The following is a 17,407-nucleotide window of genomic DNA, read 5'->3' on the forward strand; positions in this document are numbered from 1 at the left end:
ATAATTTACAGTTTACAATTCTTCCGCAAGTGCAATTATTTCACAAGTGTGTATATACGTGACCATTATATTTAGTGAACAACTATCCGTTCAATCCGGTGACAAAAGGACTAAAATCAAATAACAATAGTCCGAATGCATTATATTTAATAAATATTCCACGCCACTGACATTCATTTATACATTTCATTGAACAATATTCTAAAATAGGAAAAAAGTCACTTGTCCAAAAAAGTTACTCCTGCACGCGCGTCGGTGTCTCAGACCGAAGGTGGTGAAAAAGTGATATACGTCCCCTTCGTACCAACTTATACAATACGCTAAACGATGACGAACAACGAATGACGAAGCTAGAGAGAATCGCAATGTCGTAGTGTTGATGTTTTCTGAGAAATGAACGAATTATTGATTTTTTGGTCTCCCAGACCTATGCGCGAGTATAGGAGTGTTAACCGTCATGGTGTTTCGTCGAAATTCATCCGATATGCTAAATCATTTACGGTTGAACCATAAAAATGATTCCCTGGTGGTGGAGGAGACTGGGAAGAAGAATTCAGGGTCTGCAGGAGTAAAATGCGGACTTAAAGAAGGAGGTTTCAGCTCCCGTTCTAAAATAGTAGTATTCAAATTCAGAGTGCCGAGGAAAATATACCATACTAGTGGTCAATGATTCTATAAATGTACCTCTTCTGAACTAGTAGCTATAAGGACTAAGTAGAAATATTCAAACAAATCAGCTATTTCAACAACATTCAAAGAACAGGTAATTTTGAACAGAAAAAAAATTATGTAGATATAATAATAATATTGTGCATCATTCTCATGATGTGCTCTTTTTTTCAATCGTCCTCAAAAAATCATGAAATGGTAAATTTATCAATATACTAAAATACCATTTCATTCAAGAACAGTTATTCTGCACCATGTCTATTTCAAAATTATATTTAATGTAACTTTTAAAATTATGACATCATATTTTTTTTTATAAATATGTCTGTTCTTTTTCATTACAAGAAATAAATATTCGCTCGGTTAATCGAATACTGAAAAACAATTATTCGAATGAATCGAATATTTAAAAATGACACCACGATTAATTGACAATTGAATAAACGAAAAAATTTATACATCTCTATTTGCAGTCAAATCCCTTTCCACAGTCCTCTGTATATTTATACCGTTTCCCCTTGCGCACTTATTGACGACACGGTCACACCTTTATTCCACACATCTTGATGACAAGGTACCCTGGACTCGAAGTGTGTCCGACACGATTCACTTATACACTCTCAACTATGACATCTTAGCTTTGGCTGAAAGCAGCGATATATATATATATATATATATATATATATATATATATAAATAAAATACTAGCTGTACCCTACCACGCTTTGCTGTGGCACATTGTGGTTGCATGGTTGAGTTGATTTTTTCTTTTTTTTATGTTGTAACAACAATGTGTACCCGTGGCCGAGTGGTTAGCGTCCCACGTTATCATGCCGGGTGTTCGGGTTCGATTCCCGTTCTGGTTGGGGGATTTTTCGTCAAAGAAAATTCTTCCGGCTTGCACTGTGGTCACGCGTATTCTAGAGCTTGCCACTGTAGAGTACATTCAAGGCGTGTTATTCGGCATAGAAATCTCAACCAAGTATTAATGAACGACGCTAGTTAATGAATACGTTGAGACGGCAAAAGTTCCACAGGGAACGTTAACGCCATTCAAGAAGAAGAACAACAATCCTAGATGTGTATGGTTGTTTTGTATATTGTATCATAGTTTGAGCTCAATCGGTTCCGTACTTTTCGAGTTTTTGACGCGTACACAAACGAACAGAACTTTTATATATATATATATATATATATATATATATATATATATATATATATATATAGAGATAGATGAGGGAAATCGATAAATTTTAAATCACTTCGGAACACAATTTCAGTTCATAATTTTGTCAAACACGTGGAAAAAAGATGTTTCCATCACATAGAACACATATTCATTACTGAATAGTCAATTTTCATTAGAAGCTCAATTTCAGAAACGCACTCTGGTCATATATAAAATCATTTTTCTTCCAATTTTCCAATTTTTTATGCCGTAACAACACTCCTTGAAGTGGATTGTATATTGTGTACAACTTTGAGCTCATTCGGTTCCGTACTTTTAGAGTTTTTGACGCGTACACAAACGAATAGAACATTTTTATATATATAGAGATTTCTATTTTCAGATAACTCTATGGCTCGATGTGTGGCACCCAGATGCATGAGCGTTTGGTCATTGGTGCCCGGGCTCGATTCCAACTCGAATCATGAAAACATATCCCACAAATGATCATTCTATCGATCCCCAAGGGTTGACTATGGTTTCGATTCTTTGGACAGAACCTAAACAGCAATACTAAAAACATTTGCTCGCTTAACTTCAGTATAGATTGAATATCGATGGCTTGGAAGTACAATATTGTCGGAAACTGATACAAACAGGTAAATTTGAACAAATCCATATTATAGCTACAATAATTACACAAAACTGTTTATTTTTAGCTGTTCCTACTGTCAGAAAGGCCGACGATTCTCATGCCTCGGGAAATCAAAACCGGACGGCTCGCCGAAAGGTCTTGATTGACATTAAGCAAGAGTAAAAAATCATAAATCATCCATAACATCCGCGGAATTGGTCCAGTTTTCTAATGGGACGAAACATGACTATCCCGAGAGGGTATTCCGTCAAATGAAATCGGGAGCAGCACTATCAACATCTCTAATGAAAAACCTAGTAGTTCTGCTAGTTCTGATAGCTTAATTCAAGCACTGCAGTAGGAGGTATCAGAGAGCTACAGAGTTTCAGGAAGCTAAACTCTGAATTACCGAACCACAATTTCCCCTAGGTTTTGATTAGAAAAAAAACTAAAAAGATTATCTTTACGCAGCAATGAATAAATGTATACATTTAGCTAAAATACAAAATAAATAAATTTATTTAGACAAATTCATTATACCGCTCCATGATACTTGCAAAGCTAAAACGTCACAGCCTCATTGTTACTGATTCACTAATCAGTCCAGACTACCTTATCATATAAGTACCCTGGGTGTAGTTAATATTTCACCATATCAAAGAAATCATTTTATTGGAAGCAGTGTTATAACATAATTTGTATGCGAATTCTGCAATAGATCGTCGTTTCCAATTGTTGGGAAAAGGCATTATTTGTGCTGAGTGATTCCATGTAGGAACCCATTTCTTCTTTTATCCCAATTCCTTTTCTTTTCTGCATCCGAACTAATTGCTAATACTACCATAAGGCGTTGAAATTATTCAAATTTTTATGTTTTTTACGATTTTCCTCAAAAAGAAATTATGATCATGGTTTGTCCACCTCTGATCATGGTTTGTCCAGTTTCAGGAATCACCATTTTTAAATGAAAAAAAATAGAATTTCCAACTAGATGTTGCATTCATTATTGTTTGAGTTCACTGTCATCATATTAATCCATTCATAATTTAAGATTTCTTCAGAATATTGTCTTTTCTTTGGGCATTTTAAAAGTGTTCACCTAAACACACTCAACACAGAGAAACATTATTTCTGCTATGCACGAAGGACACAATAAACAAAACAAATAAACTGCAGCGCGCCAAGCGGTTGCCATAGAAATCATGTGGACAAAACAACATTAGTGAATCGGACAACTCATGATTAGGATTGAGGTCATCGAAATACGTGAATTACATGGTTTAGCTATATAAATCTGATACAAATGGTGTGTAACCATAATGTTTACAATATTTGTAAGTGTTATAATCCAGAAAAGGTGCCAATACGAGCCAATACGAGCCAATACGTGAATACGTGCCAAATAATCATCTGGTGATTGATTAAAAGTTAGCTCAAATGTGGAACGCATTGACACCAATAGAAGGTGGAACAAGTGAATCCGTAAAATATATGAAAATATATGAATCCGTAAAATATATGTAAATCATGAAAAAAACAATTTTATTTATATGTTTTGAAGCATTCGAATACCTGATTTGATACAGGTGCTTTGATTAGAGCATTCAGAAAAGTGAACAAACCATGATCTATTTTCGTCTGGACAAATCAAAATCATTTACCTTAATTATGTTTCGGACCAACGAAATGCTATGATAATCATTTCGTTCGTAAGACAAAATCTCCAAGAGTTATATAATTGTTAATCATTGACCCGAAAACTTGTTTCTATAGCTTAAACATTACTTTGGAAACAGGCTATTGAAATCAGACAAATCCGTATATACGCTAGAGCACACTCGGAAATCCATTTAATCGTTATGCTGATGTGAGATAAGGAGGGTCACGCTGACACGCCTATGCATCATGCTGTTCTCTTCCGAACTGAAAGGAACATTTAGCGAAAATCGAGGTATCGATGATAATTTGATACCGATGGGAGCCATTGATTATGGATTTGATAGTGAAGAATTCGTTAATAGTGTAGTGGATATTATTTCACCATATCGAAGAAATCATATTTATGAAAACAGCGTTATAAAATTATGTGTTTACCGTTTATTGTTTATTTATGCCGCAATCGATCGTCGTTTCCAATCGTTGGAAAGTGGGTATTATTTTTGCTATGTAATTCCGAGGAGAAATCCATTTATTCTCAAGCGTTAATAATCCTGCTCCGGTTCAACGATGATTCCAATTATCAAGGCTTGGGAAGGGGGTACTATTTGCGCTGGGTATTTCCGAGGAGGAATCAACTCCTCCTTTGAGCGTCAAAAACTCGATCTCCGGCGTAACGCTTTCGTTTTCGGAACATTGAATATACACCCCGGTATAGAAATGAAAGACGTAGTCCTACGTCAAAACTTTTGTACCATCAATACAACGCACCGTCGCATACGTCCTTAAAAGCGATGACCAAGTTGGACCAATTACGATTCCAATTGAACGTTCACCCACCATATTCTCCAGACTTGGGCCCAGCGACTATTATATGTTCCCAAACCTAAAGCGGTGGCTTCAGGGAAAGAGATTTACATCGAATAAGAAAGTCATTGCAGAAACTGAGGCATATTTCGAAGACTTAGACGTTTCGTACGACAGGGAGGTAATCGAAATGCTAGAAACTCGCTACACCAAGTGTATTGCTTTCGAAGGAAACTATGTTGAGAAATAAATACGGTTTTGCCCAAAAAACGATTGTTTTCAATCAAAATCCCGGGACTTTTCAACCCATGAAGTAAAATATAATCGCAAGATTGACGTAGAACTACATTTGGCTTAGTAATGATTTGTATGTATTTAATTATTGATTGAATGAAACGATTTCCGAAATCAATTGAATTCAACATATTTGCTTTGTAATTAAAGAGTTTGAACAAATCCCATGTTGGGTAAACTCATACATTGTGATAGATTAAGTTCTTTGTTACAAGTAAATTTAATGAATAAGTCTGACTGTCCGTTATGCTTATCAACATTTTGCATAATCATCAAACGGTATGCGTGGAACTTTAATGAGCTGAAGATATTAAGGCATATTCTCCAATGCCGTCTTGAATAACCGAGCCAAAACGTTGTGTTCATACCGCTTCTTGGGGTCCGTGTAAGGAAACCACATTCCGGAATACAAAAATGCATACTGGTACAAAAATACTCCTGGCTTGCATGAATGAATAACTTCAACTTTTTATATCATAGAGGCTTGAGTCTTGAAAGTTCATTCCGTTCATGCCAATTTCCCCAGGTTCCTTGGTTTAGTAGTCCGTGATAGGGCAACACATTGCATATATGAATGTGACATCATAAGTGCCCTGGTTTGCATATATTTGCAATGCCCATTTCCCCAGATTTCTTGGTTTTTAAATTCTATGATGGGGAATCCGTATTCCGCTGTTACTCTAGATGCTCCTTTTGGTCGGTACAATTTGAGAAGCACAAATCGTGTCAATCAAAACGTGGGATTTAGTGCGCTTAGATAATGCTTGACATTTCACAATTATTCAATTGTTTATCTCAGGAAAAATCAAGTTTTATTCATTGCGATAAATGTGTAGAAATATTTTCTATCAATCGATGCATACATTTTTGCGATCTATTAAGAAATGCTCGAGTGTTCAAAAATTTTCATTCTTTCCTCCATGTTCAGTGTTTAGATTTTCAATTTAACCCCCATATAGTCCATAAACATAGTTTCATATAGAACCTTTTGAATGGTGCAACACTAGACGAATACAGCTAGGATGCAAGACAAAGATGATGTCCATCATTGAATGCCATGGGAACAAGTGGAGAAAAATTAAAGTAGAGCAAAACTCCATAAAATTAGGAAAACAAAAAAATAGAAAGGAAAGTTTCTTCGAACTGAATTCATTGGTCAAGTGGTATAAATTATATTAGACTAGAATACAAAAATCTGGGAACGGTCTGATCCATCTACAACGGGAAGCGAATTAGTATTAAGTCACAAAACTTTCATCACATCATGTAGGCAATTGATGGACAGTTCTATTGGATAAGATACATGAGAAATTCTTCATTGAAAGTTCCTTCACGTTTGCTAAATTTGCTAAATAAAATCATTATCATGCAAAAATTTACCAAAGTTATTCTCTAAAGCATAGCTATAACTTATGAAAAATCCAAAACATCTACAAAATCAATATAATAAACTTCAAATTTTAACCATTATTGAAAGCAAAACGAACATTCTCATTGCAAGTACCTATGGAAGCCGCTCTAATGTGGTGTTGTAGTTTAAAAAAACGGATGCTGTGTTGTCGTTGGGGAGATAGTATTGCTGTTGTTGTTTCGGTTGGAGACGAAGGTATGCGGATTATAACGGTTCATCGAGAATGGGTATGACGATGATGATAATGATGATGATGACGATGACGTAGAATGCAAAGTAGAGCTATTGGCTGAGATAGTCTGAACCATTTTTGACCTTGGCTGCTCTGTTGGCGACACACCGTAATTGATACCAGGCTCAACCTGGGTTAGAGAAATGAAATCTGTGGATCTTGCACTCTCCCTTCTCAGATATTATCTTTCAACTACAGAATTATTAGCTGCATCAAACACTGTCTCATCGGGGTTCGATGTTTGGTTGGGATCGTTTTCCTCGTTTCCCGAAGTCGTGTTAGGATTTTCAATCTCCATATCACTACTGTTGTCATTACTGATGAGTTCATTGTTGATGCTCCTCAAAATAACGATATTTGGTTGTATGGGAATGATTTCGCTGCAATTAGAGTCATTGTCTTCCTCATCATCATCTCCTTCGACATTTGGAATTGGTACCGTCGCCTCAGATTCATCGTCACTAAACTGGGATGAAATATCAGCATGACTATTCATCTGAGATTCTGGCGTGTTGGGAATGATCTCATCAAGGTCGTCTTCAGCATCTACCTCACGATTTTCATCATCTACGTCAGTGGTTTTACCATTAGTCGCTGTTATCATTTCAGCTTCATCTTCATCAACTAATCTTCCTGTGTCACTGTTTTTGTCATCACTAGAATAATGCTCTTGTGTTTCAACGTTTGAGTTATCTGTACCTGTTTGTGCTACCGTCGGTAGGTCAATGATTGCTGCCGCCGGATCGATCCCGATTGTGGATATAGCCGTGGTCGGGGGATAGATGGGATTGATTTTACTGGTCGTCGTTTTTGCAATGACCGGATTAGTAACGGTGATTGGTAATTCCAGTGATGTGGGTACATTCGGATTTCCTGGAACTCCAATTACAGCGGCGAGGCTTTCATCGAGGTTCGTTGACACGGTTTCTAGGGTCTTCTGTTCCGGAGAGTGTATTGACGCTTCCGCTCCGTTGCCGTTCTTTGTGGGTACTTCCACCGTCGACATGATCGGAGGTTTCGTTAATACAGCATTCGTCTCGACAGTTGTGTTCGGATTAACCTGGATAATTTCACCAGGCAAAGGTGCATCTAAGGACAAAAACAATTAAAATGTGCATGTGTAAGTCAACGATTGGTGAAATTTGTCGCACCTTGAAGATCAATCAACGATTCTGATGCCACAATGATTTGTGTGCCTTCTGCGGCCACAATTCCGAGGCTTGCTTGACTTACGGCCAATGCTGCCAGCAGCTCTTGTGCCGAACCTAAAATATATAAAAAATTTAAAAAAATTTTCAAAAAATTTGAAAAAAATCGCAGAGATAGTGAGCTAGGTCCAGAATTGATGAATCCGAGTTACTTTTGACAAGATGACGAAAGCTGAATTTACAAAGACGATACAGAGACAAAACATTAGTCTCCAGAATGAGCTTCAGATATAGATTTCAGACAAACCTACGCCGACCCATGCCGAATGTAGAGTAGAGAGGATTTCAGTAATACATCATGAGTGAGTGATCCAATGGAAGGATCGTTAAGAGTTTTGTATGGATATCATGCTTAGAAAGGACCAAAAGATAATGGATCACTATTACCCGAATCGCTGAAATTAAACTCATGATCGTTAACTTAGTAAGTAGACGAGCTATCTTTTGGCTACGGAGACCACATATCAACGCTCTTTTGAGTCATATCATCAAATACACTGGACGAATACAACTACGATGCAAGACAACAGACTCTCAAAGATGATATCCATCATAGAATCCCATGGGAACAAGTGGAGATAAAATTAAGGTAGAGCAAGACTCTCGGAAAATAGGAAGGCAAAAAAAGTTAAAGAGAAGTTTCTTCGAACAGAATTCATTCAGTTTCTTCGAACTGAATTCATTGGTGAAATGATGTAAATTCCATATATTGGACTAAAATACGAAAGTCTGGGAACGGTCTGATCCATCTACCGAATGTAAAGAGTAGAGAGGATTTCAGTAATATATCATGAGTGAATGATCCAATGGAAGTATCGTTAAGAGATTTGTATGGATGTCATGCTTGGAAAGGCCCAACAGAAAATGGACAATTGATCATTATTACCCAAATCGTTCAATTCAACTCTTGATCATTAACTTAGTAAGTAGACGAGCTATCTTTTGGCTACGGAGACCATCTATCATCACTCTTTTTAGTCATATCATGAAATATAATAACTACTCTGATGCTGAAACAGAACAAAAACTATTCAAATCGCAATTCGATTTGTGAAATTTTTGTTTCCTTCTCAAATTACAAACATAGAAATGAATCATACCAAACATTGGATTTTTTCGTACAACTCAATGCAACTGTCTTAAAAATTCCGAGCATCCTACATGAGAGGACGACGAAACGATTGGACCTATGAGAAGTATCGAAAAACACTCGATGAAAAGAACTATGCGCAAGTCGATACGTGCGAAGTTCACACAAGAGCATGGAACTCTCTTCATGTCTGCAGCATCCCGAGCCACTTTGACAACCTCGATTTCCGCTTGATAATTGCCCAATATTGCGATTGAGCGGAATGGGGAGGAATGAGGTCTTTTGCAATATAATCGACCCCATTGCCACGGTTCCACTGAAGCACTTCTCGACTGTAGTGGCAGTTTGTCAAAATCTGATCAAAACTTCAACGGACCTTTGTGAGCCTTAATAAACGGGAGGAGACGATTCTGCAGGCATTCTTCCCTATACATTTTCTAGTCTATTGTCTTGTTTGTGACGAGAACCTTGGTTATCTGTCCACAGCTGCAAATCCCTCGCCAATTCAAGAACTTCCTGACAAATTTATCAGCGGCAACGAACTTAAATTTGCTGGGGACATCTCCTCTGGCAGTGGCCTTATAGAATTTCAGACCTTGTTGTACAACTTTGGGGCGCGTCCTGTGGCTTCTTCAAACTTCAACCAATCGGATTTTCACGATGTTGTATATAGAAATGCTCAAACTGAAACCTCCAGCAGGTTTTTCTCTCAGGTTTGTCTCTTATGTCTATTGTTCAACGTAACGCTGGAGGTTGCAATTCAAAAACACGACTGCAGGGGGGACGATTTTCAACAAATTCCATCCAATCATCAGTCCTGCTGAAAACATCGATCTAGAAGGCACAACACTCTCTATGGTAGAACAACTTAACTTAACCGCGGAGTAACCATTATTGAGATGCCATAAATGCTACCATGACAATAAGGCGTCGTGCCCACATTACGTAACGCGCGAAGGGAAGGGAAGGAGTCGTGGTTGCGTTACTTGTCGTGACATATGGGGGAGGGGGGTAGCCGCAATCGTTACGTAACAAAATTACATTTTTATTCCTGAGAAAAACACGCGTCCGTATATGCTTGAGCAGCTAGCTTCGATTCTGGGACCGAAAGAGGTGTGTCTCCTGAGCCAAGATGATAAAGCACGTGCTGTAATGGGCTCAACAGCAACCAGTACGCAGGCACCGAATAATGTATCTCGAATATCATGTCAATCTATCGGATCGTGATTTTGTGATGGCTGCTATACATGTAGGACAAAACATTAAGACCACTGCTCAAGCAAAAAAAAAAAGTGAGAAATCTCTGAGAAAAAATAATTCAATCCAGTGCTTCAATACATTTATAATAATTGATTTGCAGTGTTCGAAGAAATTTATAACATCTGTAATTAAAACAGTAGTCATTCATTGAAAAATGTGTTTTAAGCATACTTAACAACTAAAATGACGCGAAAAAATTTAGGACCAGTTCATCGTTTCGGCTGTTTCGAGTGTTGTTTCGACCGATTTTTAAAGAAATTTTGAACGAAAATTTGCGCATTCGGTTCTCGTGGTGCGATTGTATCCAAGAGCATCAGTTTCTATTCTGCTTCCGCGTGGAAAGGTCATGAAAAATCTCGTGTATTATTCTCACGAGATCAAAATAGAATTAGGTTTCAAACTTCATCGGTTGCATTTGCAAAATCACGCAAACCGAACGGTTCTTTTCTGGACCACCAACAAGTTCGAAATAACTGAATTTCAGGTTAATAACAACTTCATACTCATACTCATCCACTCATAACAAATGATTACATAACCAGCGGAAGTCCTACGTCTACCTTGCGGTTATATCACAGCTATTAGGCTGTCAAAAAAGTCCTGCGGTATTTCCGCGAGGTGTCGTTGTAAGCGCGTAGTTCTAGTTGTATTCATTGTATCGAGTCATACTATAGCTTGTTGGAAAGGTATTTTTGCGCGCTATAATATAGTCCTTGACAGTGTTTTGTTTGGTTAAGTCGTTCGTGAGTTATAGTGTCGCAAATATGGAGCAAAATAAAGAGAAAATCCGACATATTTTACAGTACTACTATGACAAAGGCAGAAATGCATCTCAAGCTGCCAATAAAATTTTTGCAGTTTATGGACCCGATACAGTTTCTATTTCCACCGCACAACAATGGTTTCAACGTTTTCGTTCTGGTGTAGAGGTCGTCGAAGATGCGCCACGCTCCGGAAGGCCTGTCGTCGAAAATTGCGACAAAATCGCTGAATTAGCCGAGAAAGACCGGCATAGTAGCAGCCGTAGCATCGGCCAAGAGCAGGGGATAAGTCATCAAACCGTTATTAACCATTTGCAGAAGCTTGGATTCACAAAGAAGCTCATTGTATGGGTGCCACACACGTTGACGCAAAAAACCTTTTTGACCGTATCGACGCATGTGAATCGCTGCTGAATCGCAACAAAATCGACCCGTTTCTGAAGCGGATGGTGACTGGCGATGAAAAGTGGCTCACTTACAACAACGTGAGGCGCAAACGGTCGTGGTCGAAGCCCGCTGAAGCGGCTCAGACGGTGGCCAAGCCCTCATTAACGGCCAGGAAGGTTCTGCTGTGTGTTTGGTGGGATTGTCAAGGAATAATCTATTATGAGCTGCTTCCCTATGGCCAAACGCTCAATTCGGACCTGTACTGCCAACAACTGGAACGCTTGAAGGTAGCACTCATGAAGAAGATGCCATCGTTTAATAAACAGAGTCCGCATTGTCTTCCATCAGGACAACGCCAAGCCACACACTTTTTTGGTGACGCGCCAGAAGCTCCGGGAGCTCGGATGGGAGGTTCTTTTGCATCCGCCGTATAGTCCGGACCTTGCACCAAGTGACTACCACCTGTTTTTGTCCATGGCGAACGAGCTAGGTAGTCAGAAGTTAGCCACAAAAGAGGCCTGTGAAAATTGGCTATCCGATTTTTTTGCCAATAAGGAAGCGAGCTTCTATAACAGGGATATTATGAAGTTGGCATCTCGTTGGGAACAAGTCATCGAACAAAACGGCGCATATTTGACTTAAAACAGATGATTATAACTAATTTTATGAACAAATGAAAATTCAAAAAAAATACCGCAGGACTTTTTTGACAGCCTAATATAACCTACTTCTAGTTTATATCATTTAAACAAAATATATAAGGTTCTCGAATTCTAGTTGCAGTTAACGAAGGATGGATCGCGCGCTAATTGCACTAAAACACAGCGGATGGCCATGCGCAAAACGGAGTGCTTGGGACAATCCAAAACCTTCGTGTTTAATGCCCTTCACGACCGCAAAAAATATGAAACGACTGAATGCCCAAGGAAAACTACCTCGAAGGATGACCCTGCCATGAAACGAGCCTCCAAGAAAGATCCCTTCAAGGCCTCGGAAAATATCCGGGATGAATTAAACTTGTCCGTGAGTTCCCGGACAGTTCTGCGGCGACTGCTGGAGCAGGGGATAGGCGGTCAAAGCCCCCGGAAGGTCCAGATGCTGACACCGAAGCATCTGAAGGCGCAGTTGAAGTTAGTGAAAGACCACTTCGATTGGATCGGACGGAGAAGGAAAAGCAGTGGCGAAATATACTGTGGTAGTACGAAAGGAAGTTAAACCTCATCGGCTCGGACCGAAAAACTTGGGTCCATCGTCCAATAGGCTGCGCTTACATGCCACAGTATTCCACGCATTTTCTCAAGGGTTCGATTTTGAAAGGGTTTGCGAACTGCTTGAATTCGAAATTAATCGGCATCAAGGAATAATCGAGCAAGCCAAGTCATAACAAATATGGATGGAGGACCAGACAAGAACATTCGTTTCGAAAAGCTCATAGATATTTTCGATTCATTATATTAATCAATTGAATCTTGATGCAATATTCGCTGTTACAAATACTCCAGGACGCAATGCCTTCAACCGAGTTGAACGTCGGATGGCTCTTCTTTTCCGGGAGTTAGCAGGTTCAATACTTCCTCATGATCATGACGGATCTCACTTGGATGGGATTTCCGAAACTGGAAACGATTTGCAGTATTTTTGAGTAAGCAGGGGAACCGTTAGCTGATGTGTGGAATAACGTAGCGATCCGTCAGAGCAGGATATATTGAGTCCGCAAATTCCCAAAATCGACGAAGCGGAACTAGTAGGATATTCAGACGAGTGGTTTGTTCGTGACGTAAGAACATTTCAAATAGTGAAATGTAACGACAGGAACTGCTGCAATGAACCAAGGAGTAGTTACTTTTGTATAAATCCAAGGCTGAACAGTCTATCGCAAAATTATGTATACACCTCATGCGGCTTTGTTATTTTTGAGTTTTTTGGGGTTAATAATTGAATGTGATTCATATTCATCATAAAATTGATCGATTATACTCTCATGAAGTGATAAGAGAAGAATTAAAATTGTCATATTTCTACTTCATATTTCATATACACTGAAGTCGCTTTTTACGCGGTTTTTTTACACGCGGTTTTATTTTACGCGATTTTTTTACGCGGTTTTTGGAATTTACGCGGATTTCGGAATTTACGCGGATTTTTGAAATTGTGCGATTTTTTTAACGCGGAACGCATTAACCGCGTAAAAATTCAATATGCTAGTTGATGTGACATTTCGCGAAATAAGTTTGTATTGTATCACTGATTAGTAGCTGAGAAATAAAAGAAGATACAGATAGCATGATTGTAACAAGCTAAAAAATTGAGGTAATCAATTGTTAGAGTATGGGTTGCATTTAAAACTACTAATTCACTGTTTGTTAGATTTTTACACGGACTTTGAAAATTACCCAGTTTATTTTTACGCGGATTTAGGAATTTACGCGGTTTTTTTACACGGATTTTGGAATTTACGCGGCACGTATCCCCCGCGTAAAAAGCGACTCCAGTGTACAAACAAAAAATTTCCAATTATAACGTGGCAAAATTGAGTGTACAGTTCAAGTTTTTCATAAAAAGAAAATTAAAATCAGTTCAGAAATGTTAACAAAAAACAAAAATCAATCCCCAAGTATCTGATATGGTCCCCTTTTGGCGTCCAGCACTTTCTGCAAGCGCCGTGTCGAGATTTCTGAACACTGTAGACGGAAGTGCCTCCCAGATTTCCGTAATCGTCGTTTTGAGTTCCGCTTTGTCCCCTGGATTTTTATTCTTAAGATGGTTCTTTATTTCCCACCAAAGATACTCAATAGTGTTGAAGTCCGGTGATTGCGGAGGTGTTTTGAGTTGATTGGGACATTATAGAGCAGGTATTCCCACACGATGAGGTCAGTTTGCTTCGGGTCATTATTCTGTAGAAAGTAGTAATCGCGAGGGAGACCCAATTTCAGAACGGGAGACTGCAGGATACGTTTCAGGAAAATCAATTAAGCCATTTTGTCCATCGCAGGAATCGATTAACTCCAAGGTTCCAGATCCAGAAGCCGCCAATGTACCATACATCATCTGACTACCACAGCCATGTTTTACTGTGGAAACAATATGCTGAACCTGGAGCACCGATACTGGTTTCCTTCACACCATCTGTCTTCTATCCGATTCAAAGAGATTGGGTTTCGGCTCATCCGTATAAAAGACCTTGTTCCAGAACTCCTTGGGTCTGTTCACATGCATTAGCAAACTATAGTCGTTTTTTCATATTCACCTTTGAGATGAAACAATTTTCACGGCCGATACCTCTCAGATTGTTCGTGTATGCTGCTCTCCGGACAGTATCTGCGCTGACAGGTCTTCCAATGATACCGGCCACTTCGGTAGTCATTTTAGGACTGTTTGTTATAGGGTTCTTTCATAATGTTAGCATAATTACTCGTTCATCATCAGAAGACAGGATAGGTTTGTGTCTTCTACTCGGGAGTTTTTCCATTGTTCCTTCGTATTTCCACTTGTTTATGATTTTATTTGCTGTAAAGTGAGTTTTTCCGACTATATCTGCTATTTCCTGCAATATATTTCTACGACAATTCATATTTATTATCATTGTACGTGCAACAATATCTATTTCTTTCCTCTAACTTGCCATTTTGATAAAAAATGCAAACATGAAAAAAGACAAAAACCAACGCTGCCCAAGCAATGGTTGAGTGTTGACACCAATCACTGATGAAAAAAGTACGCTAATTCGCAAAGAAACTTAATTGGAAGACTAATTTTTCCGGAGAAATTTAAGGTGTACACTCAATTTTGCGATGCCTAGAATAGAGATTGTTTTTAATTTTCAGGAATAAACAATTAGTAGAAAACTTTTCTCGGAATTTTATTGCATGTACAGCTAGTTAACCCTCCTGTACTCGCGTGCAAAATCATAACTATACGAAAGTCGAACATTTATATTTTGCTTTTGAACGTATGAATCTAATCTATCGACGAACAGTTAATATATGGATCCGTTCAATCCAGTTCCAAAAGGGACTGAAATCAAATAAAAATAGTCCGGTAACGATCTTATGCATTATATTCAATAAATATTACACGCCACTAACATTAATTTATACATTTCATTCAACAATATTCTAGAATATGAAAAAAGGCACTTGTCCAAAAAATTACTCCTATACTCGCGTCGGTGTGTCAGACCGAAAGTGTTCAAAAAATGGCACACGTTTGTACCAACACATGCGATACACTAAACGATGATGAACGACGAATAACGAAGCTAGAGAGAATCGTAAAGTCGTAGTGTTGATCTTTACTGAGAAATGAACGAATTAATGATTTCTCGGTCTGACAGACCAATGCGCGAGTATAGGAGTGTTAATAGCATACGAAACCGTCCTCGACAACATTATACAGCTTCTTAGCAATATGAGTATCAGGTGTAGTACTGCAGAAAGTCGGAGAAGCTGAACGCGTAGGAGCTGGACTTATTCAGACTTCAGAAAATATGAGGATAGAGAGGTACAACTACAAATAAAGTGCATTGATAAGGCACGTGAGGCACTTTGTGCCCGTCGAATATAGCCGATCCGGCATTTACAACATTCTCTCCCTTCTAAAGAAAGGCTAGAGCGTCGAACGGAAGACTGATTCCGGCCACCCAACAATGCTGCATGACCTTTAGCTGATGCTGAAAAGAAAAACCGGCGCTCTGGCAACCCTATCGCTACCAATGCAAATTGAGCGTAGGCAGCATAAAACAGGGCTCACGTATTGTTTGATGTTTGGTGTTAATATTTGATTACGTTGGATAGTTTCCTTTAGCAAGCGATGTTTGGATACCCATCCGGAAGCTTTCTTGTCGATTTGCAATTAAAATCAATGCTGGAGAATCGCGCGGAGCATTTCATTTTTAATTTTAGGTTATGATTTCTATGCTGGCTACAAAAAGGCGGCCATCTTAGCAACCCCTTGAGAAAAACCGAGAGCATTATGGCCTCATCGTCTGAGCAGAAAGCAATCACCCAGAAGGTGCGGAATGAAAAACATTTTTGCGGCGAAGTGTGTCGTGGTCATAATGGATGCAAACCTACTTGACGCTAGACGGTAGCGACTGGCAGGGGACCCGGTACTTTACGTCCCCCACCAAGAAGGTAAATGATGACGTCAAATCTATCTCTCACACCAAGTTCCCGGAAAAGGTCCTTCTGTGGCTGACGATTAGCGAGAAGAAAATGCCCAAGCCACTTTTTTTTTCATCGCGGCTTGCGGTGACCGGGAAGTACGCAGTGCCTGTCAGAAGTTGCCGCGTACATTAAGAAGTATTATGCGAAGGAGGATGTGGTATTATGGCCGGACTCGACCTCGGCACATGATGCCAAAAGATTACTGAAAGAAATGAAACGGCTGAAAATAAATGTTGTACCGAAGAATATCAACCCTTCCACCGCCCCCAGCTGCGAACAACAGAACATTTTTGAAGGAAACGCGAGCTAAGGATCTACTCCAACAATTTCGTAGCCAAAACAGAGAAGTAACTGATCACCAAGGCCACGAATGAACTGAAGAACGTGCCGACATCCATATTTTCATCGGCCATGGTTAAAGCCAACTAAGGCCGCCGGGCAGGACACCGAAGGCTTAATGGATTTTTAAAAAAATGTTCGAAACCGAAATTAGTCCATTTTTTATGTATGGAAATGTATCTTTGAAAACACAGCCACAATCAAAGTTCGTTCGCATGTCAATAATGGGCAGACATTAGGGTGCCAATGAATATATGGAAAAAATCGACCCTAAAATGTTCACAAAATGTTCACCACCTCGAAAAAACTCCCTATTCAAAATTTCA

General features: G+C 38.9%; 1 protein-coding gene across 4 annotated transcripts in view; it reads right to left on the minus strand.

Moving 5' to 3' along the window:
- The window catches only part of LOC129774988 (uncharacterized), a 43,695-nt gene that overhangs the window by 8,070 nt on the left and 18,218 nt on the right, over nt 1-17,407 (minus strand). For 2 of the 4 annotated variants that reach the window (XM_055779119.1, XM_055779120.1), the window contains 2 exons: nt 8,023-8,136; nt 6,733-7,960 (listed from right to left, as the gene is read on the minus strand). The exons of 1 other annotated variant lie outside the window; for it this stretch is intronic. In XM_055779119.1, the coding sequence (XP_055635094.1) occupies nt 7,053-7,960; nt 8,023-8,136 (1,022 nt within the window). In that variant the 3' untranslated portion in view covers nt 6,733-7,052. The remainder of the gene's footprint in view (nt 1-6,732; nt 7,961-8,022; nt 8,137-17,407) is intronic. One more of the 4 variants, XM_055779121.1, reaches the window with a different exon arrangement.

The sequence above is a fragment of the Toxorhynchites rutilus genome, chromosome 3 (genome assembly GCF_029784135.1).
Source record: "Toxorhynchites rutilus septentrionalis strain SRP chromosome 3, ASM2978413v1, whole genome shotgun sequence".
NCBI classification, from domain to species: Eukaryota; Metazoa; Arthropoda; class Insecta; order Diptera; family Culicidae; genus Toxorhynchites; species Toxorhynchites rutilus.